The sequence below is a fragment of the Vombatus ursinus genome, unplaced genomic scaffold, assembly GCF_900497805.2.
Source record: "Vombatus ursinus unplaced genomic scaffold, bare-nosed wombat genome assembly UNPS02014774.1, whole genome shotgun sequence".
Classification (NCBI taxonomy): Eukaryota; Metazoa; Chordata; class Mammalia; order Diprotodontia; family Vombatidae; genus Vombatus; species Vombatus ursinus.
The window spans coordinates 4,904,608-4,920,480 of NW_020954552.1; the positions used below are offsets into that span (position 1 = coordinate 4,904,608).

Genomic DNA, 15,873 nt, shown 5'->3' on the forward strand with positions numbered 1-15,873 from the left:
CTTGTACTAAAAAAACAGAGGTGCTTCAAGACCACAAAAAAGGCTTCGGGTACAAGAATCTTAAATAACTTCAGGGTCTTCCATTTTTGCTAACGTTCCCTTCATCCAAGAAACACAATGACAGACGAGATAAAGAACTGTTACTACTAGACTTTATCTTACGTCATTTCATTTCATTTTTTGAGACTAGGTCTCCCTATCTTGCCCAGGCTGAAAGTGTATTAACCTCTCATGGGCTCAATCCCAATGCTGATTGATACAAAAGCTTTATTTATCCTGTTCTGTTTTTCTAACCTGGGCCAGTTTGACCCTCCTTGGCCAGCCTGGTGGCCCTCTGCTCCGGGGAGGCTCACCATATAACTGTGGGACTTAGCACAGACCTTTAATTGCATTTAGCCCTACTTCAACACAGAGGGATCCCCTTCCCCCAGTAGCAGAGGTTATAGGAGTACACCACCACTCCTGGATGCTGCTGTATTTTAGAAATAGGAAAGAATCATAGGATTTAGAGTAGGAAAGTGCTTTGAAGAGCATCAGATCTAGCTCCCTCACTTTACTGATGAGGAAACTGAGGCCCAGAGAGGTAAAATAATTTCCCCAAGGCGATACAGCTTGTGAAGTTCTAGGACTAAAAACTAGGTCTTCCAAGTCCCAGCCTAAATGTCCTTTCCACCATACCAAGACGTAGTGACAGCATTACTCCAACTTACTCTTAGCTCCATATCAGTCAAGGTTACCCTGAAGTGAGAAGATAGATACAATCCTAGCACACAGAGTCATATTTGATATGGGCCATTATATTCATAAGCAATTTAATGGAGACCACTAATTATTTTTTAGAAATGCTTACCTTATCTATTAGATACATGACAGCACTAAGTTGTTCATCTGTGTTTTCAGTGGCTACTTTGACATTTAAGTTGTGGAGCACTCTGATCAAAATGTCTTCATCCAGTGGTTGGTGCAGCTGATCAGCTAGCCCCCAGAAGGACTGGGAATCAGTATCAGACACAATAGTGACATTGGCAGTACCATACACATTGTCTATTCTAGACCCACCTATTGGGTCAGAAAGCACAACCTGAAAACGCTTAGGATATGGATTTAAAGATTCTGTCTCTGGGGTTAGGATGACGTCTAATACAGCATTTCTCTGGCCAGGTTCAAAAATCAATGTGCCTTCAGACTTGACAAAATCTTTCCCTGAAATGGCTGGAGATATGAGAGTGCGGCCCACTGTTTCAGCAATCCTCAGCTCCTAGAATTGCAACAGAATAATTTCAGTGACATAATTGTGCTTCTAATTTTATAAAAACTGATTTCTCTCAAACAAAAGATCTTAAATAGACAACGGCAACTTTGTTAAAGAAACATACAAGGGGAGATCCCTGTAGTTTACAGGACAAACCATGAATTACTCTACTCCAAACATGGATGAATACTCTCAGGGAATACAAACTCCAAACCTACAATGACACCTGATTTTATTGAATCAAAGATTTCCATGATACAATTTGCAGGATACACATATGCAATTTAGGAAGAGGCATTGTTCTTTCCATTTTACATTATGGCCACTTTATGGGTGGAAGCATAATGAGAGGACTGGTCCTTCATTGGCCCGTTTCAATCACATGTGTAGAGGCTCAGTGCCAGCCAGGAAATATCTGCATATGCTCTCTATAATCTACCAAGAAAGGCAAATCCATGCATATCCTAAGGACCAGTTCTCCACTGGTCAGTTTTCCCATTACAAAAAAGATGAATAGATATTGTATGGTAGTGACAATGTTATCTCTCAACTGGCACATGAATGAAACATTTATTAAGCACTTAAAACTGATAACTCATTTTAAAGTCATATTTTACCTTACTTAATAATATGTGTATTTTTAAAATCTACTGACTTGTTTTTCTGATCATACAAAAGGAGGAACCTCAATTCATTATAGAAAACTAAACTGATTAGGTAGGGAAAACATAGATGACACAGCTCTTTACAAAAGGCCAACAAATGAACACCAGGGTATGTAGACCAATGGAAGAAGCAGCCAGAGGGCTCCTGAAGCAAAGTCATCATACCCATGGTGATGCATTTGTGGTGGCAAGGATTACCGATATATATTATACATATAACATAATTCTAATTATGATTCCCTGACTGTCACCTTCAAAGGCATTTACATTACAAAATGGAGGCAATAATATTTTAAAAGGGAACAAACTGTTACTTTAAAAAAATTATCCAACTAGTTTTTTTTATCCTTTTGACAGGAGTGCAGAAGGAGAAAGAATTGGGGGTATTAAGAATGAAAACCTTAGTTTAGTCTCATGTTGACATATAAATATTCTTAAAAGTAATCATGTTCTAGGCTAATATACCATGCTAAAATTCTTGAGAAACCTATTTTCCAAAAGTCATAAAAAGTGGAAGGTATGATAGATCATCAAAAAAGAATTAAAGGAATACACAGGCATATATACATGTATCAAATCTAAAATAAACAGGAAATTGTAGGAAGCTTAAAATAAAAACTATGAAAGAGCTTTTGAATATACTAAAGCATCAAAACAATAAGGCAGAAGAAACGCTTTTTTTTTTGGTTGGATGAGAAGGACTAGGGAAAATTTTGTGGCCTAGCAAACATTTCTATGGGGCTACAATTCTGAATCAATGTGTGAGATCAATTTGGATAATAGCCCTGATTAAATACAAGGAAATGAACTAACTGACCACTTCTTAATCCTAAATGGTAATCCTTTAATGTTAATAGACCTGTGATGTCATCTGAGGCTGCTAGCTGGTAAATATAGGGGATACAGTGGTGAACCAGGAGTCAAGAAGACCTCTGTTCAAATACAGCCTCAGGCACTTATTCAACTATGTGACTGTTTGCTTCAGTTTCCTCATTTGTAAAATGGGAATAAGTACTGCACTTACCTTGAAAGGTTGTTGTGAAGATCAAATGAGACAATATTTGCAAAGAGCTTAGCACAGTTCCTGGCACATAGCAGGAATTATATAATTTTGATGCTCCCTTCCCCTTCCCCCCAAGCAGGTATACACCACAACACTACAGATCAAGTCATCCACACCTTCTCATCCTTTGTGATTCTTGTCCATGTCTCAACAAAGCATCCACCCCAGGTACCTCTGGTCTTCTTGTGTCAGGCCTTTTCACGTGACTTCCATCGTAGACTGTAAGATTTATTTCTTTCTCTCACCACCTGTCCAGTTCACTTCCTTTCCCAATAATTTTTTCTCAAGATAATGATAGAGGAGCAGCACAAGAAGACCTGATTTCAGGTCCTCCCCCGCCCCTTCCCTGCCTCTGTCCCTCCCAAACAAGTCACTTCTCAAGGCTCTAGACAACTTTTGGAGATTATACATTCCAAAGAAAGTGCCTATTTGGATTGGTAATAATAATAGTGATAACAATAACAGCTAACATTTATCTAGTGCTTGGAGGTTTACAAATGATCTCACTGTATCCTCATGATGTAGGTGTTATCATTATCCCCTTTTTAGAGATGAAAAAAACTGAGGTGCCCTGGCCTTGGTCCTTAATATATATATGGAATACACAACCTACCATTTCCACATACCATCCAGATTTAAAGCCAGAATTGCCCACCAGTTACACATCACTGCATCACAGATTCAGAGCTGGAAGGGACTTCAGAGACCATCAGGTTCAACTCCCCTCATTTTACAGACAAGAAGCTGAGCCTCAGAGAGGGCAAGGGGTTTGCTCAGATGTCTGAGGGAGAATTTGAACTTGAATGTTCCTGACTCCAAGTCCAACATTTAAACTACTAAAGAATGTTCTCTTGGTCAACTTTCTGAAACAATCATATAATTTATGACTTTTCCCCATCTTTTTGTTCTCTTTTTCACCCCAAAATATCTTATTAATCCAATACTTTGAAGGTGGCTTTCCCTCCTAGATGAATTCCTTTGGTATATACATGATTTTCTTCAGTTATTCTTCCCAGCTTCATTTACTTAAGGGTTATTTCTATTTTTTTTCATGTATTATATTGGGAACTATGGTGTCAGGGTCCAAATATACATAGTTTCTCTGTCACTAATGACGAAAACCAATTGTTAGACCTGTTAAGAAATTTGTTCCATCTCCTTGTTATCCTCCTGCCAGTTTCATCTATGAATGCTCTCACGATGATAGCGGTTGTATTACAACAAGCTTTTCATAGACTTATATTGCTTTCACTACCTCTCTGGTAGTTTATGAAGTGACACTGGTCTTGACATCTTGTATTATCCTCAAAAGTGTTTTTACAAATTAGTTTGTATTCTACCTACTTTTGCCATTGGATAGCTTGTCTTTGTCTTTGGCAAACAAAAAGAAAAACCAAATTTTTGCTGACTAAGGACACATCTAAGCCCGGCCTCCTTGATATGCCAATTCTTTTACATTTTTTAAGTTTTTATAGGAAATGGTGATAATAGTAGTGATAAATCAAATGGTCAGAATTAAAATTGCCTTCTGGAATAATAAGAAGAAGAACTAACATTTATACAGCATTTACTATGTGCCAGGCTCTGGGCTAAGCACTTTACAATTATGATCTCATTTGATTCTCACAACTGACTGGAGATCCTCACCCCTTGCCCCAAAGGGAATCTGGCTCTACAGGCCCCAGCTCCTTATTTCCCTTTGAAAGCTTTAGCTTATTCAGATGCGCCTTCCTCCCTAGCCCTAAAAAGAACCTGGCTCCCTACAAAGAACACCCTTAAACTTTTAGGTTCCTTATCTACTCTCTTTATCTCCCTTTGAAAGCAAACTTCTACCTTCCAGTTCCCTTCATTATCTATTCCCATTGTCTATTCAATCTCTCAGATCTTCCAAACGGAATTCTCACCTAGACCCTTTTCCCAGACACTCCCCCTTCCTCTGGCCACCCAAAGTTACTTTACTGTATTTAAGATCCACCCTGGGCCCCATTCAGACGCTGAGAATCATTCTGGAGGCTGAGCTTTCACACTCTTTTGGCCACCCCTGGCCTAGCTCTCCTTAATTTATATGTGGAATGCACAACCTAACATTTCCCTGTACCATCTATATTTAAAGCCAGAACTGTCCACCAGGTGCATATCATCACATCATAGATTTAGAGCTGGAAGGGACTTTAGACATCATCAGGTTCAACACCTCTGATTTTACAGGCAAGGAAACTGAGCCACAGAGAGGTCAAGGGATTTGTCCAGGGTCAGTCACATAGCTAGGAAGCTTCTGAATTGGTATTTTTCCTTAGACCAAGTCCCACATTCTTTCCATTATGCAATGCTGCCTCTCATCATTAACAATATAGTAATATCAACAAGATATGAGATTCTGAAGGTCTGTGTGATGGATTGTCTGATGTTGGCTACTGCCATGTGAGGATTGTGGCAAGATGGGGTAGGAACAAGATATTAGGAAGTAACCAGAGCTCACGCTCCCGAGGCAGTGGGCAGTGCTATGTGGAGCTGTGATAAGCTGGGGAAGGAACAGGAAACAAGGAAGTAGCCGGAGCACGTGCTCCTGAGGCAGGGGGCTGTGCCACGTGGGAGTGAGATGGCGGAGAACGAGTTCCCTTTGTCTAGTCCTCTCCCTAGGTGCAACATTAACCCCAGACGTCTCATTCCTGACTTCCTGGATCACGTACTTTCCCTAGGTGCAGCTCTAACCCCAGACGCCTCCTTCCTGTATCCGGTCCTAGCCTCCTGCGTCACTTCCTCTCCCTTGGTGCAGCGCTAAACCCAGACATCCCCTTCCAGTATCTGATCCTACAATCAATGACTAATAGGCGGGCTGAGGAGGAGGGGCTAAGTAGGTACTTAAGGAACGGTAGGGATTGGAGCTCGCTCTCTCTTGTTCCCGCTCTCTTGCTCTGGCTTTCCTGCTTGGCCTTGGTGTGATGGCCTCTGAATAAAGCTCGAGTGTTTGCACCTCCTGATAGGCTCGTCTCTGTGTTTATCCGGGTGGGCACCGAAGACTGGTAAGTATGACTCTGGCAGCCTGCTCCTTATAGGAGGAGAGTGCACGGCGCGACTGGCACAGCTCTGTACCCAGGGTAATGCAGAATCCAGGAGCACAGGCTGAGATGCCCAATGGCTACCATGCAAAGGAAGGGCCTGTCATGTTAAGCTATAAAGTGAACCTACATTCTGGCTGGCTAATGCTCTTTGCCATTACTTCCTACGAGAGATCCCCAAAAACTAAGATCATAAGGACTTAGAGCAAGAAGGAAATCCACTTTACAGACTGAGGTCCATAGAGTGATATTGGCAGTGTCAGAACAAAAGAAGGTCCAAACACAGATCTTCTGAAATCAAGTTCAGTACTTATTCTACATTATATGTTGAAATGGTGCCAACCTTTACCACTATCAACTACAACAGTGACCCAAGGGCCTCCTAGATCAGTTCACAGAATGGAATGGAATGAAGGGAGAAGGAACTGATACCATCAGGACACTGAATGTTACAGGATGGTTAGTGCTTAGAAATTTCATAGATTACTTCATTGGTAAATGGATAATCAGTTCAAATTTAAAGAGCGGCACACTCAGTACACCTACCACCTCTCATGCAGTGTCCCATTCTGTACTTACCAAAACTTTCTAATTATTTTCAAGAACAGACTTATACAAAAATATTGCAATGGATAATCTGCTTGGGAAAGAAAGAAGAAAAGCAAAAATCTGCATTTTAAGAGCTGACGTGTTATTGCGGAAATGAAAAATGAAGTGGTTACAAGGAAGAGCATAAAAAATTAAAAGTAACCTAAACACTATTATCTTCTTTTATGAAAAAAATACCTACACTGTTACCTAATTGCATTAAAACTGTTATAGATAGATTAGAAAATCTCACATATGTATGTGTATCACCATTCTTACCTGCGTAGTGAAGTTAACATACACCATTAGTGCTATACTAAAATCTCGAGCCACTTGCAAACTGATTAAAGTGGCCTTCTTATTAGCTACTGCCAGCCGAGACCCCACCGAAAAATAGATGAGGCTATGAGGTCCATCACTTTTCAGTATTTTTATCTGGGCAAATCTGGCACTGCTGTTTATTGAGGCTCCCATGCTTGCTTCATAGAGCTCCACAAAAAAATACATTTCAAACTGAGATTTCTGCCAAGAAATAAGAAAAAAAGTATCTTTTATTATTATTTCATTTTTCTTTATCTCATAAATTTGGTCTTAACAAATTATAGCAATATGGTTGTTGGCTTTACATATTATCATCAATTATTAAGATACCATGTTATTCCTAGCTATGCGACCATTGTCCAGAAGCAGTCATTTTTAAAATTTATACCAATAAATAAGAATATAACAACTCTCTAGGTCCTGGAATAAAGATAGAACCAATCATAAAGATAACTGTTTTTTCTTTGATATGTTTCATTTCTACATGTTTCCTACCTGTCAATCAAAAACACATTTATTTTTCTCTTGAAATGTTTCTCCTCTGAAGTAAAGTCATATCTAAGTATCATAATTTTACCAACCAACTTCTAAACACAGAATATCTAGAGTCTTGATGAGAACTTGTCCCATCTATTATTATATTTCCCTCCAAATTATCTTGTGAAGGTCATTTTCCAAAGGATGACTAGATTGAAATGCATAATATAGTGCTGACTCATTTCCTAGTTCATGACTGAAAATTATCATTTAATTCAAAATCTTAGCATCATTGTTGAGCCCATTGATTTAACCCATAGTAACCAAGTTAGTCCAGCTTCCAAAGGCAACTTCTATTGTCTAATTTTCCATTATATAGCACAGTTCAGCATCATATAGCACAGGCATCAGGGGATATCAGAAACCCTCAAACTATGTTTACCTTGGGGAGGGGGGGAGGGAGACCTAAACCACAGGATTTTTATGAGCCTAGAAAAGACTATATATGAAGAGGTTTACCTACAATTCCCAGAAAAACCTTAAAACTTTTAGACTCACTTATCTCTCTTTGACATCTTTCCTCCCTGGCCCCTAAAAAGAACCTGGCGGCTTCAGTTTGTTTACCAGTCCCAGGAAACCCTTAAAGTTTTAGAAACCACCTTATTTCCCTTTAAAAGCCCTTTGAACACAAACTTCCCCTTTCAGCTCCCTTCATTATCTATTCTTATTGTCTGTTCAAATCACTCAGACATTCCAAACAGAAATTCTTACCTGGATCCTTTTCCAAACGGTCCACCTCCCCCATCAACTGGCTTTCCCATTGTTTTGCCTTCCTGGCCATTCCCACCCTTGATCCTAGCTAGGCACTAGTGTTCCGTTAGCCTCACCTTGCTGGCCACCCCCATCCAGATCTCCCTAGAGCTCTCTTCCCCTCACCCCAAACTGCTTGGCCACTCCTTGAACCCCTCCTGCCGTCACTCCAAACTGCATGGCCCCTCCCTCAGTCTGTATTTAAGACCCACCTTTCCCCCATTCTGATGCTGAGCTGTTCTCAAGCCTAGAAGCTGAGACCCCTCATGCCCGCATCATGTGGCCTATCCACCCCAGCCTCCACTCAGACTCTGAGCTTTCTAGACAGCTTCATGCTGCTCCTCCTTGTGAGTGTCACCTGACCACCTTAAATCCCATTTAGATCACTGATGTTTGGGTTCCTTAGGAGTCTGGCCTATATGCTTATCTTTAATAAACTTTTTCTCTGGTTGGAAGATCTGAGTTGAATTCATTCAGGCAGATACTTGCCATGATCTGGGCTTTTTCCCGTGATCTTGGGGTCCCTCTGTTCATCTAGTAGCACCCCAAACCCCCCACCTCTTCATATAGACCTTTGTGGGAGAAACATTTTACTGGAATGTCAAGGTATTTCTTGACAACAACCCAGAATCAAGTCAACAAACATTTATTAAGCACTTACTATGTGCCAGGCATTGCTCAACTCTCTTGGCAAAGAGGGTGAGGAGAGGGAAACCGGTGTGCTCTTTGAATACTCCATGTGTTTCTGTTTCTATTCAAGGGCTCCTGTGAATCTATTCTCTTTTGAAACACAACAAAATTCTGCAGCTGCACTAAAAAGCATGCTTCCTATCAGCCACTGGGCAAGCAAATGTTAATTTGCAGTTGAGGTCGAACTGTCTAAATGAATATTATGCAGTGATTATCCTTTTTTTTTTTTTTATTTTGTACTTGCTGTTCAGTTGCCTGCTAATGTCCTGTGTGTGTTCCTCCAGCTGTTAAAGATCTCAATTTCTCTTGTAGATAAAACAGAAGCATTGGGAAAGGAGAGTATTATTAACTGACGTCTATGGGTGTTCCAGGCACACAGGCACTCCCCGTCTTGGTTTAAATAAGGATTTCTGTCTCCATTATAGTCTTGTGCTTTTGTTCTCAAGGAAAATGTTGCTCATTGCAACGTGATTATACAGTTACTTTACATCATTCACAAACCCTCACTTCAAAGGAAGATGTTATAATCTAGGTGAAGAACTCCCAGGGATAGAGTACCGGCCCTGAAGTCAGGAGGACCTGAGTTCAAATCCAGCCTCAGACCAAACACTTGACACTTACTAGCTGTGTGACCCTGGGCAAGTCACTTAACCCCAATTGCCTAAAAATAAAAAAATAAATTAAAAAAATAAATGAAGAACTCTCAGAAGAGAACAATGTACCACTGAGTGGCGACATTTAACTAGGAAAAGAAATAGAAGAAATCTTCCAGTCTTAAAAACTGTTATGGGTATAAAATAAACATGAAGTGTGATAGGGAAACACCACTACCCAAGTCATAACATGAACCTCTCTCAACTACTAAATATGACTGAAACACTTTATGAGAGGCAGGCATATTATGTAATTTCCAGGATTTCCCTTTCCCAGTTAGGCCATAGACATGACAGGCTGATTATTTCTCTCCACACAGTTTAAACTTGTGTCTGGGTAAAAACAATGAAAATTACTACATAAGGCACTGAATGACTTTTTTCTTTCTTTTTTTTTTTAAAGATTAAAATCTAAATTTCTCCTTTAATAGTTTCTGAGGTATAGGGATAAGGGGAGATTTCAGACTTAAGGTAAACAGATGAAAGGAAGGACAATTCAAAAATCTCCCATAGTCAGTCAAGGATTTAGGGAAAAGGAATCAAGAGAAACTTTGCCTGAGGTAACTGAGGGGATCATCTTCCCTCTGACAACTAGCCTAAGGCTGGAAGGCATGTCAAAAAATATCTAGAAGCAGATAAATGAAAAGTCTAACTTAAATACACATATGAAAGAATATATGACAAATTCTAAATCTGAAATCTTAAAAAAAGCAAAATGATTTAGGCTCTACTGCTAGGCGTGGAACATGGACCTCTTCTCCCTCCCCCTAATAAGACTCAGTGGCTATTATCTCCAGGAGGTAGGTGGGAGGTACAATCCACTGTGATTGAAGACTAGACCTGGAGTCAGGAAGATTTGAGTTCAAATCAGGCCTCAAACATTTAAAAGCTATGTGACTCTATGCAAATTACTTCAGTTCTGTTTGTCTCAGTTTCCTCACTGCAAAGTGGGAATAATATAGCACCTACCTTGTAGGGTTATTGTGAGAATCAAATAAATGAGATTACATTTTAAAAGTGCTTAGCACAGTGACTGGCACATAGTCAGCATTATATAAATGCTTATTCCCTGCCTTCCCCAAACACCAACTCCTTTATTCGACATTTAAAGCCTTTCACAATCTGGCTCCAACCAACATTTCAAGGCTCATCATTATCCCTCTGCTTTATATACTCTTTAAAGGCCCAATGAAATTGGATGCCTTGATACTTCCCACTCACGTCTCATCTTCCATCTCTGTATCTTTGCATGTGCTGCCCTCCTGACTGGAGTTAATCCCTCCTTACATCCCAACGTGCCAACATTTAAACTTCCTAGTTTCCTTTACAGCTCCATTCAAACGCTACTTCTACTCAAGGACTTTGGGGATTTTCTCAGCTGCTAGTGCCTTGCCCCTCAAACTATACTTTTGCATATATGTTGTATATATTTATGTCTCCATCTTGTCTCCTTCTATATCAGGCAAGATACTTGACAGAAAGGATTCTCTGAAGTTTGTCTTTGTGTGCCCAGTCTCTATAACAGAGAAGACACTTTATAAATGCTTGTTGATTGAGCACATTTGCTTCAAACAAAAAGACTTTATCTCATTCTTTGAAAGGGAATATCATCAATAGTAGAGTATATTTGATTTTGTTCTTACCTTATCAGGCTGGAGTTCAATGGAGATCAGGCACTTTGCCTGACCTGCCATACAAGTTGTGGTCCCTGACACAGACAGCAGTATATCACCTAAGTCTACTCCTGCTCTCTCAAGTACAACAGCTGTTTTGTTAAATGTGACTCGCCAAAAGATCTTGACATCTTCAAAAACCCTGTGAACAATGTCAAACCATTTAAATTACATTAAAGTACAAAAATTATGATGCCTAATTATATCCCATTTTCGTTCTCAAAATATACCACTACATTGTACATAACACTAATACAATACCTCAAAGCAAATTATAATTATAGATGATGTCAGAATATATTAACAATTACAATTTATAAAGAAAACATCTGCTTTATAATTTACAAAATTGTTTAGCATACTTCATCTCATGATCCTCATTAACCCTGTGAAAAAGTAAGATACTTATACCCATTTCACAGACAAAAAACTTGAGACTTGGGGACATTAGGTGATTTGCATAAGGTCTTATAGTTAGCTGATAAGAGAACTAGGATCAGAGTAAAAGTTTTCTGGTTGTTTGTTTTAACTCATCCACTGTTTTTTCTGCTACACTGTGATTTTTTTTTTTTAGCGTAGAAGTTACCTTCAACATTATCTCGCTCAGCTTCATCATTTTATACATGAAAAATTAAAACCCAGAAAAAAAAATGATCTGCCCAAGGTCACAATGCTAGTTTAATACAGAGTTGGAAATAAAATACAGATACACAGAAATGCTTTCAAAAGAAAATAAAAAGAGCTAATTAAATTATATATTATTAAATTATAGATATATAAATTATATACTATATTACATATGTTCTATAAATTCTATAAGTTCTAAATAAATATGTTTTATATATGTATAGATAGATAGACAGATAGATAGATATGACTATTCTGGGCACTGTATTTGAGAAAGCACATAGACAAGGGGCAGTCTGCTTAGAAGAGGACAAACATAATGATGTAATGACTGTAGAACATCTCATACCAGGACAGACTGAACAAAATGGGGATATTCAGTTAGTCAACTAGAATTTATCAAGCATCTATGATGTTCTAGACATGGTGCTGAGCACTAGGGATACAAGAGGAAAAAAAGATTAAAAAAAAAAACTACTTCCTGTTCTCAAGGAGCTCACAGTCAAATGTTCAGGCTAGAGATGAGCAGACGAAGAAATTGAAATGTTCACTATATATTAGTATAACAATGTAGAGGACAGATGATTTCCTTGGCCCCAGAGAGCAGCAGAAGTTGCTGAGGGACTGATTTCAACTTAGTATGAAGACGCATGGGGACATTCAACCTGACAAAGGGAAAAATCTAATTATTCTGTTGTTGTTGTTTAGTTATTTATAGTCATGTCTAACTTTTTATGACCCCTTCTGGGGTTTTCTTGGCAAAGGTACTGGAGTGATTTGCCATTTCTTTCTCTAGCTCATTTTACACACAAGGAAATGGAAGGAAACAGGGTTAAATGACTTGCCCAGGGCCACACAAGTGATCTGACGCTGGATTTGAACTCAGGTCTTCCTGATCTCAGATCCAGCACTCTATGCACCATGCCACCTAGCTGCCCTATCTAATTATTAGAGCTGTCCAAAAGAGGAATGGGCTATCTCAGAAGGGAATGAATTCATCATCACTAGAAAACATCAAGCATAGTTAAGTGTTGGTGATGCTGTAGAATAATGATGTCAAACTCTATTGACATAGATGTATATTATCTGTTTTACTGTATTTTTATTTGTTGTGTTAAACATTTCTCAATTACATTTTAATTTGGTTTGGGCTGAAGACAGGAATGTTGTGGGCCACATGCGATGTGCAGGTCGAAATGTCCGACACCTCTGCTGTATTAGAAGCTCCTGATCAGGTAAGAGTTGGCCTAGGTGACATGTGAGACTCCTAATTCTAAGACTCTAGAATTCTATTCCATTCAGAGAATCAGGTAAAAAAGGGATCCAATGACAGCAGTTAAAATCCAAACCATAAAACTGCTCAGAAAACAAGCATTCATTTCAAAATTAAAAGTCCATTTTCTTTATCTCATTCTCCCTTGGAACACAGCAACAACTCATGAATCTAGTTTCATATGAAACATGTTAAGACAGGTACAAGGGAGAGATTGTACTAATAAAAGTGACCTAAACTTTCAAAGATGCTGTTGACAAGAAACACAGAATGCTACATACACCAAAATAATAAAGAAAACTTTATTTCTTACAGAGAAGAAACAAATTAGATCTTTGATTTGCCTGGTTCTATCAAGGTATTGACCAAGTAAATCCTACTTAAAATGTATAAAGTAATGCAAAGATGTTAAATTACATAAAAGAAACAGCACATAAATGTTTGGGACATTATAAAATTACATGACAATCTCTCCTCTAATATTTTATTCTGCCTCCTCTGTTTTAATCAAAATGTATTAGACCCTGAATGGGGAAACAAGATGTTATATCCTCCTAATATACATCTGTACCTGTTTGGTTGCCTTATGACAGCAAGGTAGACATTTCTTTTATCAGAGTTTTCATCCAGGTCCAGTCCACTTTGTGAATCCTCAGTGAATCCTACAATACCATTCTGAAGATCACTCCCTGAAAGTAAATTATACATTGTAATGATACGTGTGTATTTAGGAAATATGTTCAATCCACCACTCATCCACTCAACGTGGATAATGAAATCAGTGACACAAGTCACAGGTTAGAGGGGGCAGCCTATTCAAAGGGCTTCAATTGGAATTTAAATCAAGGAGATCATGGAAAGAGGGATCACATGGAGATGGAGATGGAGTTGATTTTGCTTTCTTCTTGCAATGTCTAATTGGGTTGATGGGCAGAGAGGCATAATAAATGGTACAAATATTAATTTGTAGGCCAATTATAACTCATTTCATTCTTTAACATGGATAGTATACTCTGTTTAGGTCTCTAAATATCACTAAGCCAGTAGGCATAGAACACAGTGAAAATGTTACAGAACAGAATTTGAACTAAATAAATTGGGCAAATAATCAGTTAAAATGTAATTAATTCCTGTAAGGATAAGTATGGCATAATAAATTTATGCAGCAGAAAAGTAAATTGTAGAGATATAAATCATGACACATGACCTTGGGTTCTGAAAGGTTCTGTCATTAGAACACAATCACGCTAAGAGATTTCACCAAACTGGGAAAATTTCTACACAATTAGGTTATTTATGCCAAGAAACAAGAAGATATAGAGTAGACAATAACAGCTGTCACCCCCACCACTTCCATTATCATCTCTATGCACATAATTTCAGATTTCAGTCTCTAACCCTAAACTCTGTACTGAACACCAGTCTCATATCCTCTGTGTCCTGTCATCGCCTCACATTCAACATCTGCAAAACAGAACTCATCATTCCCTACCTAAATCCTATTCCTCTTCCCTGCTTCCCTATTTCTCCTAAGAGTATGTACATTACCCAGTCACCAAGGTTTGTAAGTCAGGGTCATCTTTGACTCTTGCTACCCACCCCATCCCACCCAAAGTTTACAAGTAAGTCCCATTGATTCTACCTCCCCAACATCTCTTCCTTCCCATGCTTCTCCTTTCCATTTCCTCTACTTCTCTCCTATATTCGGCCCTCATTACATCTCTCCTGGACTACTGTAATAAATACCCTTCTTGAGACAGCTAGGTGGCACAGTGGATAGAGCTCTGGCCTTGGAGTCTGGAGGACCTGAGTTCAAATCCAGCCTCAGACACTTGACACTTACTAGCTATGTGACCCTGGGCAAGTCACTTAACCCCAATTGCTTCACCAAAAAAGCATGCATGCATGCATGCATGCATAAATAAATACCCTTCTTCCAATGGATCTCCCTAACTCCATTCCTATTCCTCTGCAATCCTGCCTTTGCACCACAACCAAACTGGTCTTCCCAAAAACACATGTCTGACCACGTCCCACACATGCTCAAAAACTGTCAGTGGTTCTTCACCACCTGTAGCATAAAATACAAACTGCTGAGTCTAGCATTCAAAGCCCTGCACAGACTGGGGCCACTCTCTCTTCCTATCCTAACTTTATACTACTTCCCTTCCCACCTTCTTTATCCTAGGCAGAATGGGCTGCTCACAATTATTTGATCCTATTTTTCCTTTCCTGGTATCTATATACAAATATTACTGTATACATTATACTTCCCATACCTGAACTGCTGTCCCCTACATCTCCCCCTGGTGCAGTCTTTCCCTTTTTAAGAACTAGCCCAGTTACCTGTTCTTCCATGAATAAATATATCCCTACCTTTTCCTGATAAAAATGATCTCTTTCTCCTCCAATGTTTGGACCTCTCCCGGATTCCTCATTATCTCTCACTCCTCATATACAAGCTGTTGCCAAGGTCTACTGATTTCATTTTTGCAACATCTCTTGAATACACCCTCTTCTTTCCTCTGACTCTGCCACCTCTCCAGTACAGGCCCTCATTACCTCATGAGTCTCTCTCCACTCCAATCCATCCTCTTTCAGTCACTAAAGTGATTGTCATAAAGCTCAGGTCCAACTATGTTATTCCCCTGCTCAATAAACTCTAGTGGCTTCCAACTTTATTGCCTCCAGGAGCAAACACAAAATGTTCTTTTTGACATTC

At 39.1% G+C, this 15,873-nt stretch overlaps 1 protein-coding gene across 1 annotated transcript in view; it reads right to left on the reverse strand.

Moving 5' to 3' along the window:
• Positions 1-15,873, reverse strand: part of ADGRV1 (adhesion G protein-coupled receptor V1) — a 645,475-nt gene that overhangs the window by 441,521 nt on the left and 188,081 nt on the right. The window contains exons 63-66 of the mRNA XM_027864178.1: positions 13,723-13,840; positions 11,222-11,393; positions 6,907-7,149; positions 851-1,258 (exon numbers count right to left, since the gene is read on the reverse strand). Of these exons, the coding sequence (XP_027719979.1) occupies positions 851-1,258; positions 6,907-7,149; positions 11,222-11,393; positions 13,723-13,840 (941 nt within the window). The remainder of the gene's footprint in view (positions 1-850; positions 1,259-6,906; positions 7,150-11,221; positions 11,394-13,722; positions 13,841-15,873) is intronic.